This window comes from Leptosomus discolor, chromosome 1 (assembly GCF_034619465.1).
Source record: "Leptosomus discolor isolate bLepDis1 chromosome 1, bLepDis1.hap2, whole genome shotgun sequence".
NCBI classification, from domain to species: domain Eukaryota; kingdom Metazoa; phylum Chordata; class Aves; order Leptosomiformes; family Leptosomidae; genus Leptosomus; species Leptosomus discolor.
In genome coordinates, this window is record NC_141391.1 from 20289623 (window position 1) to 20309119 (window position 19497).

Here is a 19497-nt window from a genome sequence, read left to right on the forward strand (position 1 = left end):
CACCTACACTTCATCTAAACAGCCCGAGGAGGTGGCAAGCATGGCACAGAGTAAGTACGGGTGAAGAAACCCAGAAAATCCAAGATCACTTCCATGCACGATAAAAAATGCCTGTTGTTTGCAGGTAAAGCGAGTATCAAACAAAAACAATTTTTCAAAAAAGCCTCTGATAGAGAAAAAGGAAGGAGGCAAAGGAGGGGACAGAAATACATGCCAAATACTTGGAGGAAGTCAAAAGGAACAGAGGAGGAAAAAAAAGGATTAAAAAGCCAAACAAAAAGACACTGCAGAATTCTGCTGTTTATTATCCATCACATATCTGAACACACGAATAACAAGCAACAACCTTTCAGACACCACAACAGCTTTTTACACCACTGCATGAGCTATAATGTCAATGTCTCGTTGTCCAAAATGACTAAACTATCATCCAGAAGACAAATTATTTATCTTCACCCACTGCTCTTCTTCCCCTTATTATGTGGTCCTGTAACCAATGTCTCTGCCCTCTCAAAGTCTCTTGAAAGACTATTCTGATCCCATGGTGCAGGGATTATGATTTTTGAAGTACAGCTACAGACCAATGATGACACTATGGAAGAAAGCTGCAATCAAAGTTATATCCATTTATATTAATGCCTTAATCAGTCTATATACAACAGTTCTTTATGTTTTACTATAATGTAGAAATTTAGAAGCTTAAAAATATCAGAAAAAGTTCCTTGAAAGCTGTTAGTAACTAAGTATTTATGCATATGTATTTTAAATATAGAATACTTACTTGTAAGGATTGTCAGCAAAAATAAGTACTCTGCATAAGATATCAACCCTGAAATAAGAGAGTTAAAAAATTACTTGCAAAAACCCCCCAAAAACTTATAGCAACACTCAAAGGATCTAATCTTATAAATATAGAAAAAGTAGTTTAACATTGTATTAAATAGGTTATTAAAGTAAGCCACGTTATTATTTAATAAAGTTTTTACTCCTGTTTTTAGTGCTCTGAAGGTAAAATTCCCTATCCAGAGACTCATCAATGTTCATGTCTAATCAAGAAAGTAAGGTTTATTTGGCATTAATAAAAGGCCTACACTAAATCTTTGGATTCTCACTGAAAACATTCGATGTTTATATAAAAGGCAAGTAAATTAAATGCACTTTGTCACATTTAGTACCTGGGAGGAGAACTACTCTAACGTTACCCTGAAGGATCAAAGTCCTCCATCCTTTGGCAGGCTCGCGAAGGCGGAGAATAGCTTCCCTCTGATTCTCAAGGGGAACATGGCAACACGCAAAGCTGCCAAGCTGCTAGATTGTGCTGATAGTACTGCTGGGCTGCGTGCCAAGAGGAGGCTTCTTTTTTTTTTTTTTTAAATAGGAACATGTCCTTTCTACAAGGTGAAAGTATTTTCCCCCCTTTTGAAGGAAAATTCCAGTGTTTTCCTTTGAAATACCGCCTTAAGTGAAAAGCCTGAACAAACACAAAGATGTGATAGCGTCAAAATAGAGCGTAGGAGCTAAAGATAGAGAGCGCATAACGAGGGTGGTTAAACAACAGAATCTGAACCATCTGCCCTGCAATAATGTTTGGAGAAAAAATGTAAAGGGCTTTTTTATAAATCACTTTTCAAAATAACTGAGCTACTTTTAACTTGTGAGCTAAACATTGTATAATGCTGAAGCTGCTTAAAATAATGAAGTTCAAACATGCCTATCTGTGCAAAGATAAACTATTTTTTATAATTTATATTCAGTTAATTGATAGATAAGGAATCCATTTAAGCTTTAGTGATAAACAATTAACTTCTGATAAATTACTGTGCAGAGCCAACAGCATTTGTATTTGACCTCAGATAGTGACTTAACACTTTAAGTTTTAAGTACCAGAGTTTAGAAATATTAAATTGCTGAATGTATGAGTCTGAAAACTCGAGAACAAGGCTGAGCTAAAGACAGGTTTAATGCTGATCCTCGTTGCCAGCTCACTCTGGTTCCATATCTCAACTTTCCTCTCCATCAAAATAGGGCAATTCACCTTATTATCCAGCATGCATCATGTGTAAATCAGCACAGGACTACAGTCATACAATACACTGTGAAAATAAAAAATACTTTAATCTCAAAGATTTAGTTTTGCTTACAAGTTTTAGAGTTACTGCCATTGCAAGAATGTAAATTCTTGTGCTGTACTGCTGTAAAACTTGGAATTGTGTTTCTAGACAAAGCATCCAGGATTTCTACAAATTTGAAACCAGAGAAAGAACTCCTACTCCATTTTTTTTAGCTTATGCGTCTAAGTATAACACAAGATAAAAAAATGGATAGAAACAAATAGGGAAAGAAAAGAAATCAAGCAAGTAGTGTGATGGGCAGTGACCAAGATTCCTGCCCCCTAATTTTGTTTTGTGTGTGACTGCCCAGAGATGTTGTGAAGTCTCCTTCCCTGGAGACATTCAAAACCTGCCTGGACATGTTCCTGTGTGACCTGCTCTAGGTGGTCCTGCTGTGGCAGGGGGGTTGGACTAGACAATCTTTTGAGGTCCCTTCCAACCCCTAACATTCTGTGATTCTGTGACACAGCAAAAGAATGTTTAAAGGAAGAATATAAAGGAAGACAAGGAGGTAACTTTTCAAGTCTACATAGAAAACACCTCCCAGTCAGGGACTGCAATGGTATTAGCACAAAGATCCCTGCCTGAATATTGAACCAGCAAGTGATGAAGGCCAGCATCACTGGCCACGGAGAAGCAGGAGCCTGTCTCTTGGCCATCTTGAGATGTGCTGCACAGGGACAGTCTAGGGAAGACCTGGCAGGTGAAGGCAAGCAGCTCATGCTAGATAATACAGAACAAGGAGAGTCCAGTGTTGGGATACAAAAGAAGACATGACACACTCAAAGCAGTCATGTAAGAAAAACATATTTATGAAAGCATTTGAAAGGATATTAACGTGGCAGATTATGTTTGTTAAAGTCAGAGGAAAAAAAATAGTTGTAATAATTGAGATACAAAATGCCGAGTGCCTGGAGAGTTTTAGCTATATGGGTAGACAGGGAACATTGTACCTTATAAAATTTTGCAGAAAGAATCTTCAAAATTTATATGGAGATGGTAAGATACAAAGAAAAGACCAATTTGAAGACAACACCCTGCTTATCGGCTCAAGGGAGAAGCATGATGGCTCTATTCATTTGAATTACACAGGGCTGCAAAGAAGAGCCTTGCAAGAAATGTCAGGGGCGAGACACAGTCTTCACTTTCATCATCTTACCATAAGCTGATTGAAAAGTTGCTATAGTGAAATAGATAAAAATAATAAAAATGTGTAAAAAAAATTTGATTGTTCTTTAAAACCTCTCAGTGCCTTAAAGCAAATCCACAGTCTGTCTAACATTTTCTAGCAGACTGATCACACTAAAATAACTCAAGATAAGATTTTTTTAACTTGTGGACTCATTTCCATAACAATTATTTTAATTTTATTGTCCTTTTACTACCTGTAGTGAATGGCCAATTTACCTTATCCATAAAGTAAATTAAATATTTTGGCAATTTTCTTTTTATTCTACAGTAATCACTATGAAGTTACTCAAAGATGGAATGCAACAAACTAAAAATAAACATAGAAAAAATTATATTCATATCCAAGCAAAATTTAAAAGATAAAAGCTTCACACACTGTTGAATGATTCAGCATGCTTGCAGCCAAGTATTTGCAGTTAGCATTGGCAAAATACTGTCATTTTCTAATGCTAAATGAACCTTCCCTATCCCTCCCTGGAAATCTCTCAAATCCCTGAAACTTTATAGCAAATGCTGACTGTACAATAGTCTTATTGCTGAATTAATCATAAGTATACCCACAAAATACAACATGAATTCTAAAACTGCCCACTAGAAGGCAGAATTCCCTAGCGTTACACTTTACAAACTGGACTGATGACAGTTTTCCCTCTACTTGATATTTAAATAACAATTTGAAGGTAGTTAAAATAATCTCAGCTAAACAGTGGAACAGATATGTGCATTCATTATTCTGGTACTTGTAAGAGCACTATTTAATACATAAATATTTACATTTTAAAAATGTAATAATAATGCATCTCAAAGTGAAAGCATTAAAGTCACTGAAGAGGCATCACGATCAAAACCTGTAAAAACTCCACATGTTGTGGAGACACATGGATGATGGCACTGAATGTTCCTGCACCATCTCAAACTCCTACCTGACCTCTGAAGGACAGAGCATACAGACTCACAGTCCTAAGCAAGGGGAGATCAATGCCGTGTCCAGAATGCAAAAGATGCCGGGCTGAGCATATAATCTAGCCCACTTTCTGCCAAGCATTCAGCTGGGAGAGGTGAAATAAAAGGAGGCTGCACTGATTTGCTATGTTTCCACTTTCTGTTGGTGGATTCCTGGTTCTCCCAGGCAGTGCGCGCTTTGAGGACTTGCAGTGTCAACCACTGGTCAACCGCTAGAAAAAGAAAGGCTCTAAAAAAGCAGCGGTAGAGAAAGAACATCCAAGAATTAAAGACTGGGAATCCTTTAAACCCAATCCTGGGAATTGATGACTAGTAATTTGAAAATGCAAGGAATGACTATTCAATACAAAGTCCAGCCTTCCCTAAGATAGGAAAAATTTGTTCGACTTGCTCAGAGATGTTTCAGGGCTGCTAGGGTATACTGGGGCTTGCAGGAGTGGACTGACAAGCAAGGCACCCAGCTGAAGACCCTGCCATGTCTGCACAAGGATGCCAGAAATGAACAGCAGGCAGAAGAGGCCATGAGGCCAAAGGGCAGGCGAAATGCTGCGGGCTGAGATCAAGGGCTGCTCTCTTGGCATGAGCTGCCAGCCATGCCCAGGGATCTGTTGTGCATAGAGAGAGTGTGGCTCATGCCTGCCAAGGAACTGCAGCGATGCAAAGGCAGCTTTAATTTTCCAGAAACATCCACGGAATACAGGATTCAGGCTGAACTCTACAATACAGAAAGTTTGTGAATAGATGCTGTTGGTCCTTCTCATTAGTTTGGGAATTTCAGTCTTTGTTACTGGTGAAATGGTTAATTACTCGACTATTTGGTCTCCTTGATCCTCTTGTTTGTTTTCTCCCTTCAATTAATTTATGCTAATGATGTGTTTATTTGGTGTTCTTTAACTCCTTGTTGTTATACAGACAATATCCCAGCTCTCAAGAGTTTTTTCTTCATGTGGCTCGATATAAGGTGGAAATGCTGGGTGAAAAAAACACAAAGGACATTGGTGCTCTGAAGGGCCACCAAACTCCTAAAGAGGGAGAAGTTCAACTGCTCTTGGAATCAGGGATGCCACTTTATATAACTAGATACAAATTCTATTTTTATTCTTAGTTTCTGTGCATTTAAGTTATACAGAGAAACAGCAGTTTATTAACAGCAAGTCTTAAAAGTCCATTTTGTGCCAAAGTCACCCCTTTAGTCCCTTTCTCTGCTCCAAGTAGGCTTTACGATTTCTTTCATGCTTCCTCCTGCACCTCACAAGGCTTTAAATTCCCAGACCTGCCTCTTGACTCTCTCTTGCATAACTGAGACAGATTTGCCACGGAGGCAGTTACTGGCTAGATGGGGATGAAGTCAAATCTATGAAACCTCCTCTAAAAATACATTCAATTTATACCATATAATGAGACAAAAAGTAAGATCTATTTTTCATTATCAAAAGTGCTTCATTACCTTTATCACCAAGCTCTCTAAAAAAAGTTGGTCCTGGTTTAGCTTTGGCAACACATAGCAGTGCAGCATCTACCTCCTTTAAAGACATAAACAAGAAAATATAAAGGCAGTTTTGAAAGAGAAGTCTTTTTGGTTGGGTTACAGAAAGAATCTAAGTTCTTTTAAAGAAGTAAAGGAATATTTTGCTTACCTTTTTTGTCAGTTTCTTGGCTGAGGCTTTACCTATAACAAAAAAAAAATCATCATCATTCAATAACAAACTGACTTTAAACTTTGATCAGGTTCTGTGGCAATTCAGATTTTTATGGCAAAACGCTAAGTAATACGAAACAGAATATTTTGCAGCAGGCATTTTGTTTCTAATTCCCACAACGATCAAGAAAGGACGAGATTTAAAAATAACACAAGCAGTCTGTTCAAACGTTCTTGCAACCCAGGTGAAATCACAGACCACTCTGATATCTATGACTGACTTACTAGTGGGATTTTGCATACTGTGAGCTACAAACAAAGTACAGATTGCAAAGCAAGATTATACAGTAAGAAACAACTGCAGTATTTACAAAGGGATTTGCATGCACACATAACAACCCTTCAAGTGCAGGTTGAGTATGCAAACGCTAAGAAATACTAAAAAAAGAGATGTAAGAATGAAAATGTTGATGCTTCTATTAAGCAGAAGTAACTTGAACAACCCTGCCTCCTGAAACAGCATCAGATGAAACCATGCAAACTCCTAAGTGTTTTCAAGTCTATACACTCAAATAGGGGAGCCACTGGCAGCAGTATACATTGTATTCCTGTGTAAATCACCTATTTGACCAGCCGTGATATATTATCAGTGGAACATTTCAGCTGGTTAGGCAGGGACTGCAGAAATCCTGTGGTCGTGGCCTGGCAGGAACTGTGCATGTCTGTCCCTTCTCAGTCTATCTGCCCTATCATATTAGTCTGTCTCCTCAGCTTTTCACCTCAGTTCTTAAAACTCTGTCTTTCACTCTTACCACTCTCTCAGCCCATTGCTCCCTTCCTTCATCACCAGTTCCTCTGGATACCAGCCAGCCATTCCCTCCTATTTATTCACATTGTGTAAGCACAAGACGAGCTGCTTGCATTTGCTCCGAGGAATGGTGCCCCTGCGTGCAGCAGCCTGCTTTGCTCCACGCTCAGACTCCAAGGCTTACTCTGCTGCTTCATGGGCATCTTGCATCCCAAGGGTCGCCTGCAGCACGGCCGTTTGGAAACGGACATGATGGAGGCAGCCTGGTGGGCAGCTGTCCACAAACTTCTACCAAGCATCTTCACAGACCTATAATTTACCCAGACAGAGGCACACTCTTAGTAAAACAGCGAATTTCCACAATGCTAGCAAAAGACATACCCAGCTGCAGGGGGTCTCCACTGGCAACTTTTGGCTTCGGACAAGGAAAGCTGCTGGAACATCTCAACCAGCAAGAGTTCATTTTTCAGCACAGGCAAACCAGTGCCCTGGCCTCTGGTCCCTAAACTGGCAGTAACAATTTTGCTGATAAATTCCTCTCCCCACCCCCTCTCCCCCAAATCAGCCTAAGGCAGACACCTGGCACATAACATTTCAACCCAAATGTTTAAGTTTGACAAAAGTTATAAGCAACTAAAATTAGGGGTTTAATACTGGAGTGTTGAGTGACCCCAGCAACAGGTGTTGCCAGCACCACCTGTTACTGTGGATGAATACATTTTTGTGCAGTGCATGTACATATATTTATACCCGTATACACACACATATATACAAAACTACATAGATACCTTCTAGCTCAAAGGACATACGAAATCCCCTACCTTGCCTCATTTGAGATAAAAGAAATCAGACTAATAACAGCCTGGGAGAACAAGCAAAAATCCCTACGTCCAGTAAAACTGAGTCCTGAGCAGTGCGATGTAACAGCACAGTTTAACACTGCTCACTGCTGCAGAGCATTTTAATGAATGGCTATTTAGCAAATTAAGTGATTCAGATCTCAGCTTTCAAATGTTGCTGCCTCTGTACAGCGCATTTCAACGCGGAATTAAACTACAGCAGCTCTTGCAGCTGTGGGAAACCCACATAGTGAGAAGCCTTATAGGAGGGAATGAGTCAGGCTGTAGGTCTGCAAAAACTGGTATCTGAAACAAAAAAAGGGAAAACCAGCCTGCAGTGATTTTCACTGTAAATGCTCTTTGTACTTGTCTGTATTAAAGCCAGCTGTACACCCTTATTTGGTTAACAGCAGCTCCACTTCTTCCATTCTTGTGGTGGTCACAAGAGCATCACATCTGGGACAGCACCTGCTACCACAGCAGTATACTGGGCAGTAGCCTTTTGCCAGCATCCAGGAGGATGATGAAGGGACACAAGCTGAACTTTGCGAGCTGGAACAGCAAAGACATGAACAATTGATGCAAGGTAAGGAGAAAGCACTGGGAGCTACAGCTGAAACAGTAGTTGGCCAAATTTGTGAGGCTCTACGCTTGGTTAAGACCATGTTTCTTTTCTTCGAAAAGAAGAATAAAACATATTCAGCCCAGTAACTCTGAAACACTTCAGCTACCCGGTTTTAGGGAACATATCCTCAATGAGAATTACCCTACGTTGACAAAAATTAAGGGAAGGAAAATGTGTTGTAGACATTTAGACTCTCTTTTCACCAGCCAGCAGTCACAACTGCAACTGCCTAGAGCTCACGCAAATGGCTGTGGCAGCCATCAACATCTGCCCTCTTGCATTCAGCTATAGCTACCCTCCAGAGGACATTTAAGATATGACAGGCCGACTGACCTCTTTCAGAGATGAAAAGACAGAAACAGTAACAATACAGAGGTGCTTATGCTACCCATGACCAGGGAATCTTGGCATGGGTTACAGGACCAGCAGAGGAGAGGAAGCCTTTGCTGAGTGGCAGAAAAGGAGGACGACAGTCACATCACGCCAGGACGTGGTAAGGGGCAGAACAAGGTGTGTGTAAGTTGGTCCCTGCCACGGCTGACTGCACAAGGGGCAGCTGCTACAATACAAAAGGAAAAAAGGCAGGAGAGAAAGGGACAGACTGAGAGATAAAGACAGACATTTCTACTTTTAAGAGCAGTAAATACAGCAGAGAAATAAACATGAAGCCTTTTAATGGCATTCTTCTCAAACGGGCTTCAAAATCAAAAGATTTAATAATGTAGTCAAATGAAAATGGCATACAGATGTCAACAAGCATGTGTACTGGTAGGCCAGGAATTTTTGTGAAAAAACCCCAACATTTGGGACACTACTGTTATTTTTCATATTGCAGTTTGTGTAAAGTATTAGAATACATTCTTATAATAATTTAATAACTTAAACTGTAGAATGAGTTTCCTCCAATATTTATTTGAATATTTTCTAAGAACTAAATCCAGTTATATTCTATTGGTACTGTCACCATAGAAAATCATCTGTGAAGACTCAAATCTGTTTTCACTTGGAAACATTAGCTACTTTTACTGTAGCACTCATAATATTCCTTGAATACTGACGAAGTTCTTGGTGCTTATTCTCTCCATTTATTCACTTCCTAACAAGATCCCTTTAAATACCAACAAGGCAAGCTCTGTTAGTATCGCACACGACCGTGTCAAATGTGCAGCCCTCTGAGGAACCAGGTCTTTTAAGGCCTTGTCTACAACAATTAGGAAAAAGAGGTTAACTCCTTTTTGCAGAAAATCCACTGACAAGGTATGAACAGTTTCCTTGTCCAGTTCGGGGACTGAAAAAAAAAAAGCCTCTTCCTTTCTTAAATCTTGGTGCTGTCATTCCTGACACATGACTACAAATACAGCAGGATCTAAGTCTCCCTCTGATGAATACAGGCAATGGTCATAATTATTAGGAACTATTTCATCTAATAAGTAGAAGATCCGTATGATGCACTTTTCTGAAGTTCTAGTCTTTTACCTTGAAAGATTCTTACTAACAGGTAAACTAATGACACATTAGAAAACTCGTTTGTAGTTGTAACAGTCTTACTTTGGTATCAGAAAAAGAAACTTGGAATTTTTACTGCTGAATGGAGAGGAAAAACTTTTTTTTTTTTCCCTACAGACCTGCCAAGATTGTGATGGAATTCTGGCTTAAGGATAGTGAGTATCTTCAAGGGTCTCTACATATTTTACAGATGCTATCATCTAATTTTCATCATCTATAGCGGATCCATGAAACAACAATGAGGTACAGACACACCTTCCATGGACAAAAAGCCATTTCAGCTTTTTAAGTTGAATGAATACCAAGTCTACTTAGAAGCACACAAATCCTGCGCTGTTAGCCAAAAAGTTATCTGACAACTGTAATTAAGATAACACTGCCAAGAGCAGCTACGTCAGCCTTAATTTGCCCTCGGCAAACCAGGGTATTTTGTCACATACATTTCTTACAATAGAAGTGTTTCCACCATCTATCAGTTTTTTACACTAAGATGTTGAATGGACCCGACATCAATGTTAGGATTAACCATTAGGAAAGGGCTGAATTAAACAAGTACCCACTTGCACTCAGTAACACCCACTTACACCTGTACAGCTAAGGAAAGGCTTAAATCTGACAAAAGACATTTAGAGCCAAAGAATGAACAAAATTGCTACGATCAGCCATTATAACACCACTCATCAAATGTCAATGCAAAAGCAGAGAAGTTACTACTATCTGTGAGAAAAGATAATTTTAAATGTCTGTGAGATCGCTCTATTTTTGTAATACGGAAATTAAAATTAATTTTTGAATCAATCTTTCCTCACAGCCTTAACTTCAAATGAGAACAGTATAAAACAGATATCCCAGGAGGACAACAAATTCCTGTGTCTTTTTCAGCAAAGTCACTGAGATGGTTTGACCAGGATCTCTTTTTAGCTACATTTCAGATAGACACACCAATAAACAAAGTTAAAAAAAAAAAAAAAAAGCCCTCCCAGTTTTTAAATTTTAGATGGCAATCATTGATATCTCTGCTAAAGTCATATTTGGGTACTAGGAAACCATTTGTTTTTTCATGAAAAATTAAGATGAGAATAGTATTGAGTATGTCCCAATTCAAACAGACCCTGACTCCGCAAAATGAGTCAAACAAACGTTTTAAGCTGGATGGGATTTCAGCACAGTTGTAATCCAGGATCATGGCATTTTAAAAACCAAACCCACTGCGCACAGCTCATGCCGTGGCCTTTACAGCAAAGCCCACCCTGCAGCCTTGCCTGCCATGGGAACAAGAATTTCTATTTCTCTGTTTTAGCCAGCTGCCAGCCTTCACAGAAGCTGAACTCTGAGAATCCTGTCCCTGTGCCCTGGCGAGCTGGGTTAGATAAGAATGGTGTACATTGATTTCCTTGGGGAGGTCCTGATAAAAAATTTTTGTTTAAATTAGCCTAAAATAGAAGATCATTGAAATTCAGTATCTTGTATTTCATTCCCAGCTCTATTTTTTCTGATACTGGACAAGCACCTTATCTCAACAAGGTGTCCTTTGTTTACCTGCCTTATTTACATTTTCAGCTCTTTAAAGCTCTTCTATACTGCAAATGAAACCAATAATGTAAAGGGCAAAAATTCAAGCCTTTAATTAGTTCTCTAAGGCTGCCTTTTGAAACATTGGTGATATTGGTGGTAAATCAAGGATGGCAAAAAAAATTAATGTTTTTTTGAAAGCATGACAAACCAAGTGGTCAGATTCCTATGATAGCTCCTGGCAAACCAATATCTGAATAATAAATGAGCGTGCTATTTAAATGAATTAAGAATCCACTTCAGCTAGAAAGCTTTTACTGAACTATTGCATTGCTCCATTGAAAGATAATTGATAAAAGTCATTTCAATCACATGAATTAGTGAATTGAACCACCTGAATTAAAATCCAAGTATGCCCAGTGGAAAAGGTAATTTGCAATAATAGAAGCTTCTGATACGCTTTACAAAACAAGCTTTGCATCTGTCCTTCTTTATTTAGAGCAATCGTTCCTCTGAGGAAACTAGAAATGTACAGTGCTGGGCCAAGGCCAGTGCTGGCAAATCTCCATTTCAGAAGAGCAGTTGCATCAGAGCCAGTCAATACCGGAAGGTTTCTCTGTGAGTAAGGCAGCCCGGGGCGAAAAGGGTGGGATGCTGATGCAGGGAGAAAACATCAAAGGATGACACAATCTTTCAGGAAACTGAAACAGACTGAAAAATTAAGATAAGCCAATTTTCAAAACCTGTTAAAAGAGACTGTGGCACCAAGTCACCAGCAGTGCCACGACTTCCAGGTATCAGGGCAAAAGCAGATTTAGTGGTGCTTGCCATAGAGCACACAAGCAGCTCAGTCCACACTGGGACTGCAACAGGAGTTTGTGGGGATGGCAGGGAGAGCAGGGGAACAGCTTTTCCTTAGGTATCATCCAGTGAAAGCGACTTGCTCCCAGATCTGCTCTCTTTTTAGTAACTTACCCAAACTGCAGACAGGAAAAGCTGAGAATAGTTTCAAACTCCCAAGCTTACCACAAAACTTGCACTGCAATGATATAAAGCAACAGAAAGTTATTTCTTCTGAGACACCAGAAAAGTCTAAGAGGTGTGTAATTGCCCTTGGCCGCAAAAGGATCAAGTTAAGACTTCATGTGTAACACACAAGGAGCAAGAAGCCAGGCAGAGAGCACAATCACAGATGAGTATCTCCCTGTCAGGAGACACTGCCAGCCCTCTGGGCTGGTACTGAGCTCAGGACTGGAGGGACCATCCAGAGGAAAAACGTGTCATGTGAAATGCAAGCCCTCAAATTCCCAAATAAGCACCTCGTGCTTGGTTCCTCTGGCTTCATTTAGACGGCTAAAAATTAGATGCCTAAATCTGAGTTAGTGATCTCTATGGTGCTTTGCTGTAACTATGATGGTGTCAGGACATACATAGAAAAGGATTTATAATTAACTTTGAAATCTGCTGCTCCTATTTCAGACCTGAAGAAGAGCTCATATGCCCAAAAGCTTGTCTAATTTTTCCAACATATAGCAGCTGGTCTAATAAAAGATATTATCTCTGTCTACAAACCTCATCCTGACTAATGACCCCAGGCTCCCTTTATAGTCAAGGGAGAGACATGGACACAGCAAAAGAGCAATTCACTCCAGGTTGAGATAGGTGTCTAATACAGGCCTTGGACTTACCTGTTTCCTTCCATTAACTTTAAAGAGATGCTACAATCACTTGCTCTGACCTGACATTCAGCCTTTATATATCTAAATTGAGTAGAGGAATCCTTCTGCATGCAACTAGATAACTCACACCATGACTGCTTTTTGTATTTGTTATATGCGTAATCTGTTCTTTTCAACTTCCTACCTATCAGTCTGATGTTTGCAGTGCTAAAGGCATGTATTCTCTGTTTTATTAAGAACTTAATCAGATACAAGGGCAAAGTGTACTACAGTTCAAGAGGCAGAGAAGCTGCATGACTGGCACAATAAAGTATTATAAAGGACAATTAAGAATACCTGGAAGGAGCTGTATCTATAATACATGTTTCTGAGACCAGAAGGGTAGAGAATGACTCCTGCCAACCTACACAGAACATTATGCAGGGCAGACTTTTGGGATTGATGGCATCTCCTGATTCTGCACCACAGACCTTCCACAAAAAGCAAGCAGGCAGAGCCTCAACTCAAGAAAAATTCCTAGTATTAGGCTTGAGATGGTAGTTAGTATTACCTAGCAAAGAGAATAGCATAAGCTAGACTCAGTTCAAAAGTTCAGTTACTGAACTTTGATCCTATCCTGAAATAAAGAAGAGGTGATTTCCGTACCATTGCTATGCTTTATGTTGTCATCTCCTATTGTTAACAAAGACTAGTTTTTTAAATCCTATAGCGCTGCAGCACATGCTAGGTTAAGGTACTAACAACAGATGAAGATAAACTATTATGATAGCCTTGCAGCACTAGAGGTTTAATTCTATTCCTCTACTAGACAGTGTTAGAAGTCATGATCCCTGGCCTAAGGGCTCTGTAATCTACTTTACAGTTGGAGAAGATAACAAAAATTAGAAGAACAAATAAAGTAGGCTAAGAACGACAATGAAACGACACAGTTAAAAATCTAACTGCATGCCCAACTTGAGCAAATTGCATCTTAATTGTAAGCAGAGATTAATTTGGATTCAGAACGAAAATGTGTGCAAATTAATCGCCCCACAATCAAAATGAAGGAAGAAAAGGTCAACACCTTCACAGCATCAGAAATTGATCCTTACCTCACTGTGTAAGATTTGATTTAAGCTTATGTGCTCAATATAAAGCCACCATCACAACTGTAGCAACTATACCTACCATATCTCATTCAGCCACTTCCTTTACAATTTGTATTCTGCCGTATATCTGAAGACCTTCCCTACCACGACAAACTGTTACTTCTCACATGCATCTTACAAAATGTAAAAAATATAATATAGTTAAAGACTAATCACAAGAATAGTAAAGACCGTTAATTATTACAAATTGGATTCACTTGCTGGCAAACGTAACTGAAGTGCCAGATGAAGCATTCGTCCTTTGTGTGGGAATTATCACTAGCATAAAACTACATTACTGATCCTGGAATAGGGGAAAAGAGAGCAATTGTCAGAGAGGACTATCTTTTCCAAAGCAATCTTGCTTTGATGCAATTTATTCCCTAAGCAAGAACTGCAAATCATATCAAACTGTGTCAAATTATATGAAGTAACTGCATGGTTTATTTATTGCTTTGATAAATAATGAACACTCCAACATGCAAGAATTACAGATAACGAGGCCAGAAACGACGACGTGGGTCACCTACTTTGTCCTTTTGCTCCCAACAGACTTTTGCTCATGCATTATCTCATCAGTTTATGTCCACACAAATACATGTTCGCACACGCGAAAGACTGTATTAATACTAAACTGTAGTTCAGGGTTCAAAAGACAATAGTGACATTAATTCAACTGCTTTTTTTATGACATAGTTTGCTTTTTCTTAAACTTACTCATTGAAGTACAAACTTCAGGGAACTGTTGATATTGCTTATTCCTAGTGCAATCAAAAAAGCCAAAATGTAATAATTTGATAATTTAAAAATTAAACCTGGAAATATTTTGTGAAAAAACCTGAAGTTATTCATGGTATCAGCATGAAAAATGCAGTGTTGTTACGACAATTCTGTTCAGATGTAGTGCATTTATAGCACGTGTTCAAGCAGTAAATAGCTGACATATTGGTGCATCAAGCTAATTTAAATTACTGCAGTGGGTAAGTAACTGGGAGCACTGACATTTCACATAAATTGAGTGGGTTCTCAAGAGTCCTGTAAATATAAAAAGCTATTTAGATCCAGTTTATATAGTAGCTCACTTTTTTTCCTGTTTCACCCTATCACATATCAAAATTATTTACACCATCATTAATGCTTTCTTTTTTGTTAAAGCAGTATTTTTCTTTTAAAGATTAATTTACTTGCTGCAACATGCAGTAAAAGTTCTTAGAAGTACTGCAAAAAATGTGCCAAGAGATGACAACTGATCGGAAAAGTACAATGGAATTTACTAGAAGTATCAGTTTGGGAAGCTTTTGTTCATCATATCCCAGCAAGCCCTAGGCCTAAGGAAAAAAGAATAAAAAGACAGAGATGGCAAATGTCCTTCTGCACTGCTACTGTGAAATCTGGAAACCTCATCAGCAGGATGCCTGATTTCTGTTGCTGCAGTATTCTAATGATGGTGGTAATTGTTCTTCCTGTTTCATTCTCCTAGTGCCTTGTCCTTCCATCAAATGTCTAGAATTTGACTGCTTTATGCTGCCCTACATCCTCCACAGACTAAACACATCCTTTCCAAAATCTTACTGTTCTTATTTCCTTCCCAACAGTAACAATTCTAGGGAATATAGCACAAAGTACCTTTTTGGTGGATGTGAAAGGTCATCTCAGGAGTTTCAGAGAAGTTTGCAGGAAGACCCACGAAGCTGGGCTCCCCCCTATGAAGTGGGGTTCCCCCACAGTTAAGGTAAATTCACTCATTCACAGAACAGCTGAAGTTGGAAGGGAGCTCTGGAGATCATCATGGTAATTAGAATGTCCTTGTCTTCTCATGGTGACAACTGGAAAAAGCTCAAAGCAGGGCCAGTCAGGGCAGGTTGCCCAAGACTACGTCCAGCTGGGATTTGAATATGCTTGCAGATATTTGTTTCTAGAAGGGCTACGAATACAAAACATCTCTCCAATTTAATAGTCACCTGACCAACTTCACAACAAGAAAATATCTGTTTAGGTGCTTTTGTAACCTACACTAACACCAAACACAAGCAGTAGTTGGTAGGCTTCATATGGAGTCTTAGAATTTTTCCCCCTTGCTTATATCAAAGGCAACAACATTCTTATCCAGTTGAAGACTGTATCCTGGCTTCAGTTCTCACCGATGACCAATGAAGAGACAGCATTTTTGTCTTATTTGTCAAGACATGAGAGCACTAAGTACTGGATTTAACAGCAAATTTGGGCATTTTATTGAAAGGAAACAATTCTATGTTGGTAATTTCATTAATGAGAGCTCTGTGTTTAAGCTCAAGGCCTGGGACATTTTGTCCATAGCATGGTAAATGCCAAAAAAATCAAAACCTTATTATGCTTATCTTCCAGAACATAAGCTCCATTCATGAACATGAAATTTACAGTGACTAGGTGTCTGAGGGCATTGCTATTGAGTTTACCGAACAGTTAATTTGTAAATTATAACCAATATAAATTCTGTTTAGGAATGAAAGGATTAAGTGAACACCCACTAGATGGTGTTCAGTTACTGTATGGGGTGACCTAGGCTAGCTACAGCTCTAGCACCTATTCACCTCTACTTTGCCGGAGACTCTTCTTGAAGAAATAACAAATACATTTGTATAAGAGGACAAAAAGTGATGAAATCATCCTCTTTATTAGAAATTTGGAAATGCTTTAGTAATTAATTACCACCTGTGTTGAATGTGGGTAAGTGGAACTTCTAAAACATACGACAAATCTAAACAAAAGAAAGTACACAAGATTGTTTTGGATCCACTTGCTAATATTCTATGGTTTTACTCAAGATACTTGTATTTTTGCAATTAGTGATATTATTCATCTGATCCTCATCCTCCTAAACTCTCCTGACATCATCCATCAAAAGAAGAGGGTGAATAAAAACTCAGCAAGCACATCCATTTTGCAATTAGTTTTATTAAAAGGATGAACTGAATTATTGGATGCTTATTCTAGTAGAACCCAGTGGTCACTTCTTTTTTCCCCGAAGAATTGTAATATTTGCAACTAATTCCCATCAGTGATTAGTGAATCAGCATAAGGAGAAAAAAAAAAAAAAGAATAAAAGCGCTATTTTCGGGGAAAAGACTTTTGGCATAGGTGCAGTACTGTAGCACTTAACTTCAGATATTTTAGATTCCTGGAGACTAGAAGGATGACTAGTGATAAAGGGAATTGCTATTCAGAGCTGAATTAAGCTGATCTTGTCATGTCAGAATTTCCAGAAGGAACCTTTTCCCTTTATAAGGCTCTGAAATGCAACCTTACATGAAAATTTTAGGAAGGCCATTTTAATGCAGATGACCCCAGTGATGACATTACTTTTTCCAATTGCCACCGTGAGAAGATAAGGACATTCTAATGACCATATTTGGGAATTTTCCTACAGAAGACTCTTGTCTACTGCTTTGGGCATTTTACTGATCCTGTGCAGCCCTACTTCATTATTTCCGTAACTTGCAAAATTGAGGCATTATTGCAATCTCTAATTTTTCTTCCTTTTTTTCTTTCTCAGGTTTAATTGGAGTTCCTTTCAGTGGCTGACTTGCTTTCCTCCAGCTCATGGTCCACGTCATTCTCACTTTTACCTTTAAATTAGCCAGGAGTTTCTTTCTACTTCTAAGATTAGCTCATTCTGTTATTAGCACATACAGAAGCTCTAAGCAAACCAGTAACAGCCCCTGCTGAGTTTGACTTGTTTATACATCATTAACATCTGTCACATAGCAATTAACAGATGTTTGGGAAGTTTTCCTACAGCAGGGGCTCCAAGCGTATGCAAGTGATAACAGAATGCTCCTGTATTTCAAGCTTTGAAAGCTTTATCCTAGTTTTGCCACACAAAAACACTACCGGAGCAATCTGGTTTTGGCTAGTTTCTGAGAGTACCAGAATGAAGAAAGTTACATAAACCTAATTTGAAATATTGTCTCTATTCGGAAGATAAAGTGGTAATGGAAAGAGGAGCAGGATCATAAAAAGTCTGAGAACTCCCCTAAAGATCAGAGAGAATTAAAATCATGGAACGGCTTCAAAACAGATGTTAATCATACCTTATTGCAGTGGCCAAAATGGTTTGGCTAATTTCGCAAGTTAGACAAAAATAAATGCTGCCAACAGTACATTTAATAATAAATTATTGACATGATGTCCATCAGCCTTCCCTACTAGTAGAAAAGTCTTGTGCACCAACTAGAACACCTCCTCCACTCTAAGGGGTGAACTTTGGAGACTGAATAAGAGAAGCAAAGATAAGCTGTCTCTTAACCCCGTGACTTCAAACTCCTCATATTCTAAAGAAAAAAGTTTGTCAGAAAGAAAAAAAAAAAAAATCTAGACAAAGAAGATCAATAGTGTCTTTCAAAAAAATGAAGTTATTCTTTTCTAGAATTGTTTTATTTCCCCAGGAAAAAAAAAAAAGCCTTCTCCCCCTGAATTCCAATCATCTGATGAAGCAAACCTTGAAAAGACATTTGGCTTTACCCTGGCTTTAATTTTAGATTCATTTTTTCTACAGAATTCATAGAATCATAGAATAGTTTGGGTCGGAAGGGACATTTAGAGGTCATCCAGTCCAACCCCCCTGCAGTGAGCAGGGACATCTTTAGCTAGGTTGCTCAGAGCTCCATCTAACCTGGCCTTGAATGTTTCCAGGGATGGGGCTTCTACCACCTCTCTGGGCAGCCTGTGCCCAGTGCTTCATCATCCTCATTGTAAAAAACCTGCTTCCTTATATCTAGTCTAAATCTGCCCTCTTTCAGTTTCAAACCATTGCTCCTTGTCCTATCACAACAGGCCCTGCTAAAAATTTGCCCCCACCTTTCCTGTAGGCACCCTTCAGGTACTGGAAGGTCACTACAAGGTCTCCAGGCTGAACAAGCCAAATTCTCTCAGCGTGTCCTGATAGGAGAGGTGCTCTAATTCTGATCTTATTAAGTAAGCACCTGAGGAAACATTGTATTAGGTCTGTCAAAACAGATCCGGAACAGAAATATTTGTTCAGTAAAGATAACAGAGGGGACAAATCTAAAAGCATAAATAGACTTTACATCAAAATTCCCACTAACATCTCATTTAACTTGTAGCAGCCTTCACTGTACTGGGCTTCTGCCTCTATTTGTCCTTGCATTGTCTCCTTCCTGCCATTCTCAGCTTCTCTGACAAAACTAATTGCTCTTCCAAGAGCAATCTTGGACTGAAAAAAAGAACAATTTTTCCTGTTCCTGTGCAAAGGCGTACATTACCTGGGGGCATCAAGCCCTTAACCTCCCAGAAGGATGTTGTTTGCCAGATCTCTCTTTTTTTTGTCTTAATCACGATTCCGTGGTTACATTCAAACCTTCACCTAAGAACACAGAAAATAATTTGCTTTACTGTACTACCCTCAGCCTAGCAAACACATGGAACTACCAATGTGGACCAAAGCACCTATGGTGCTGGAAGCTCTTCTGCAACTGTAAAGCACAGGCTAAACAAGTCT

At 39.0% G+C, this 19497-nt stretch overlaps 1 protein-coding gene across 1 annotated transcript in view; it reads right to left on the reverse strand.

Annotated features, from left to right (window-relative positions):
• Positions 1 to 19497, reverse strand: part of MICU2 (mitochondrial calcium uptake 2) — a 155843-nt gene that overhangs the window by 35957 nt on the left and 100389 nt on the right. The window contains exons 3-5 of the mRNA XM_086481820.1: positions 5903 to 5934; positions 5713 to 5788; positions 782 to 829 (exon numbers count right to left, since the gene is read on the reverse strand). Of these exons, the coding sequence (XP_086337946.1) occupies positions 782 to 829; positions 5713 to 5788; positions 5903 to 5934 (156 nt within the window). The remainder of the gene's footprint in view (positions 1 to 781; positions 830 to 5712; positions 5789 to 5902; positions 5935 to 19497) is intronic.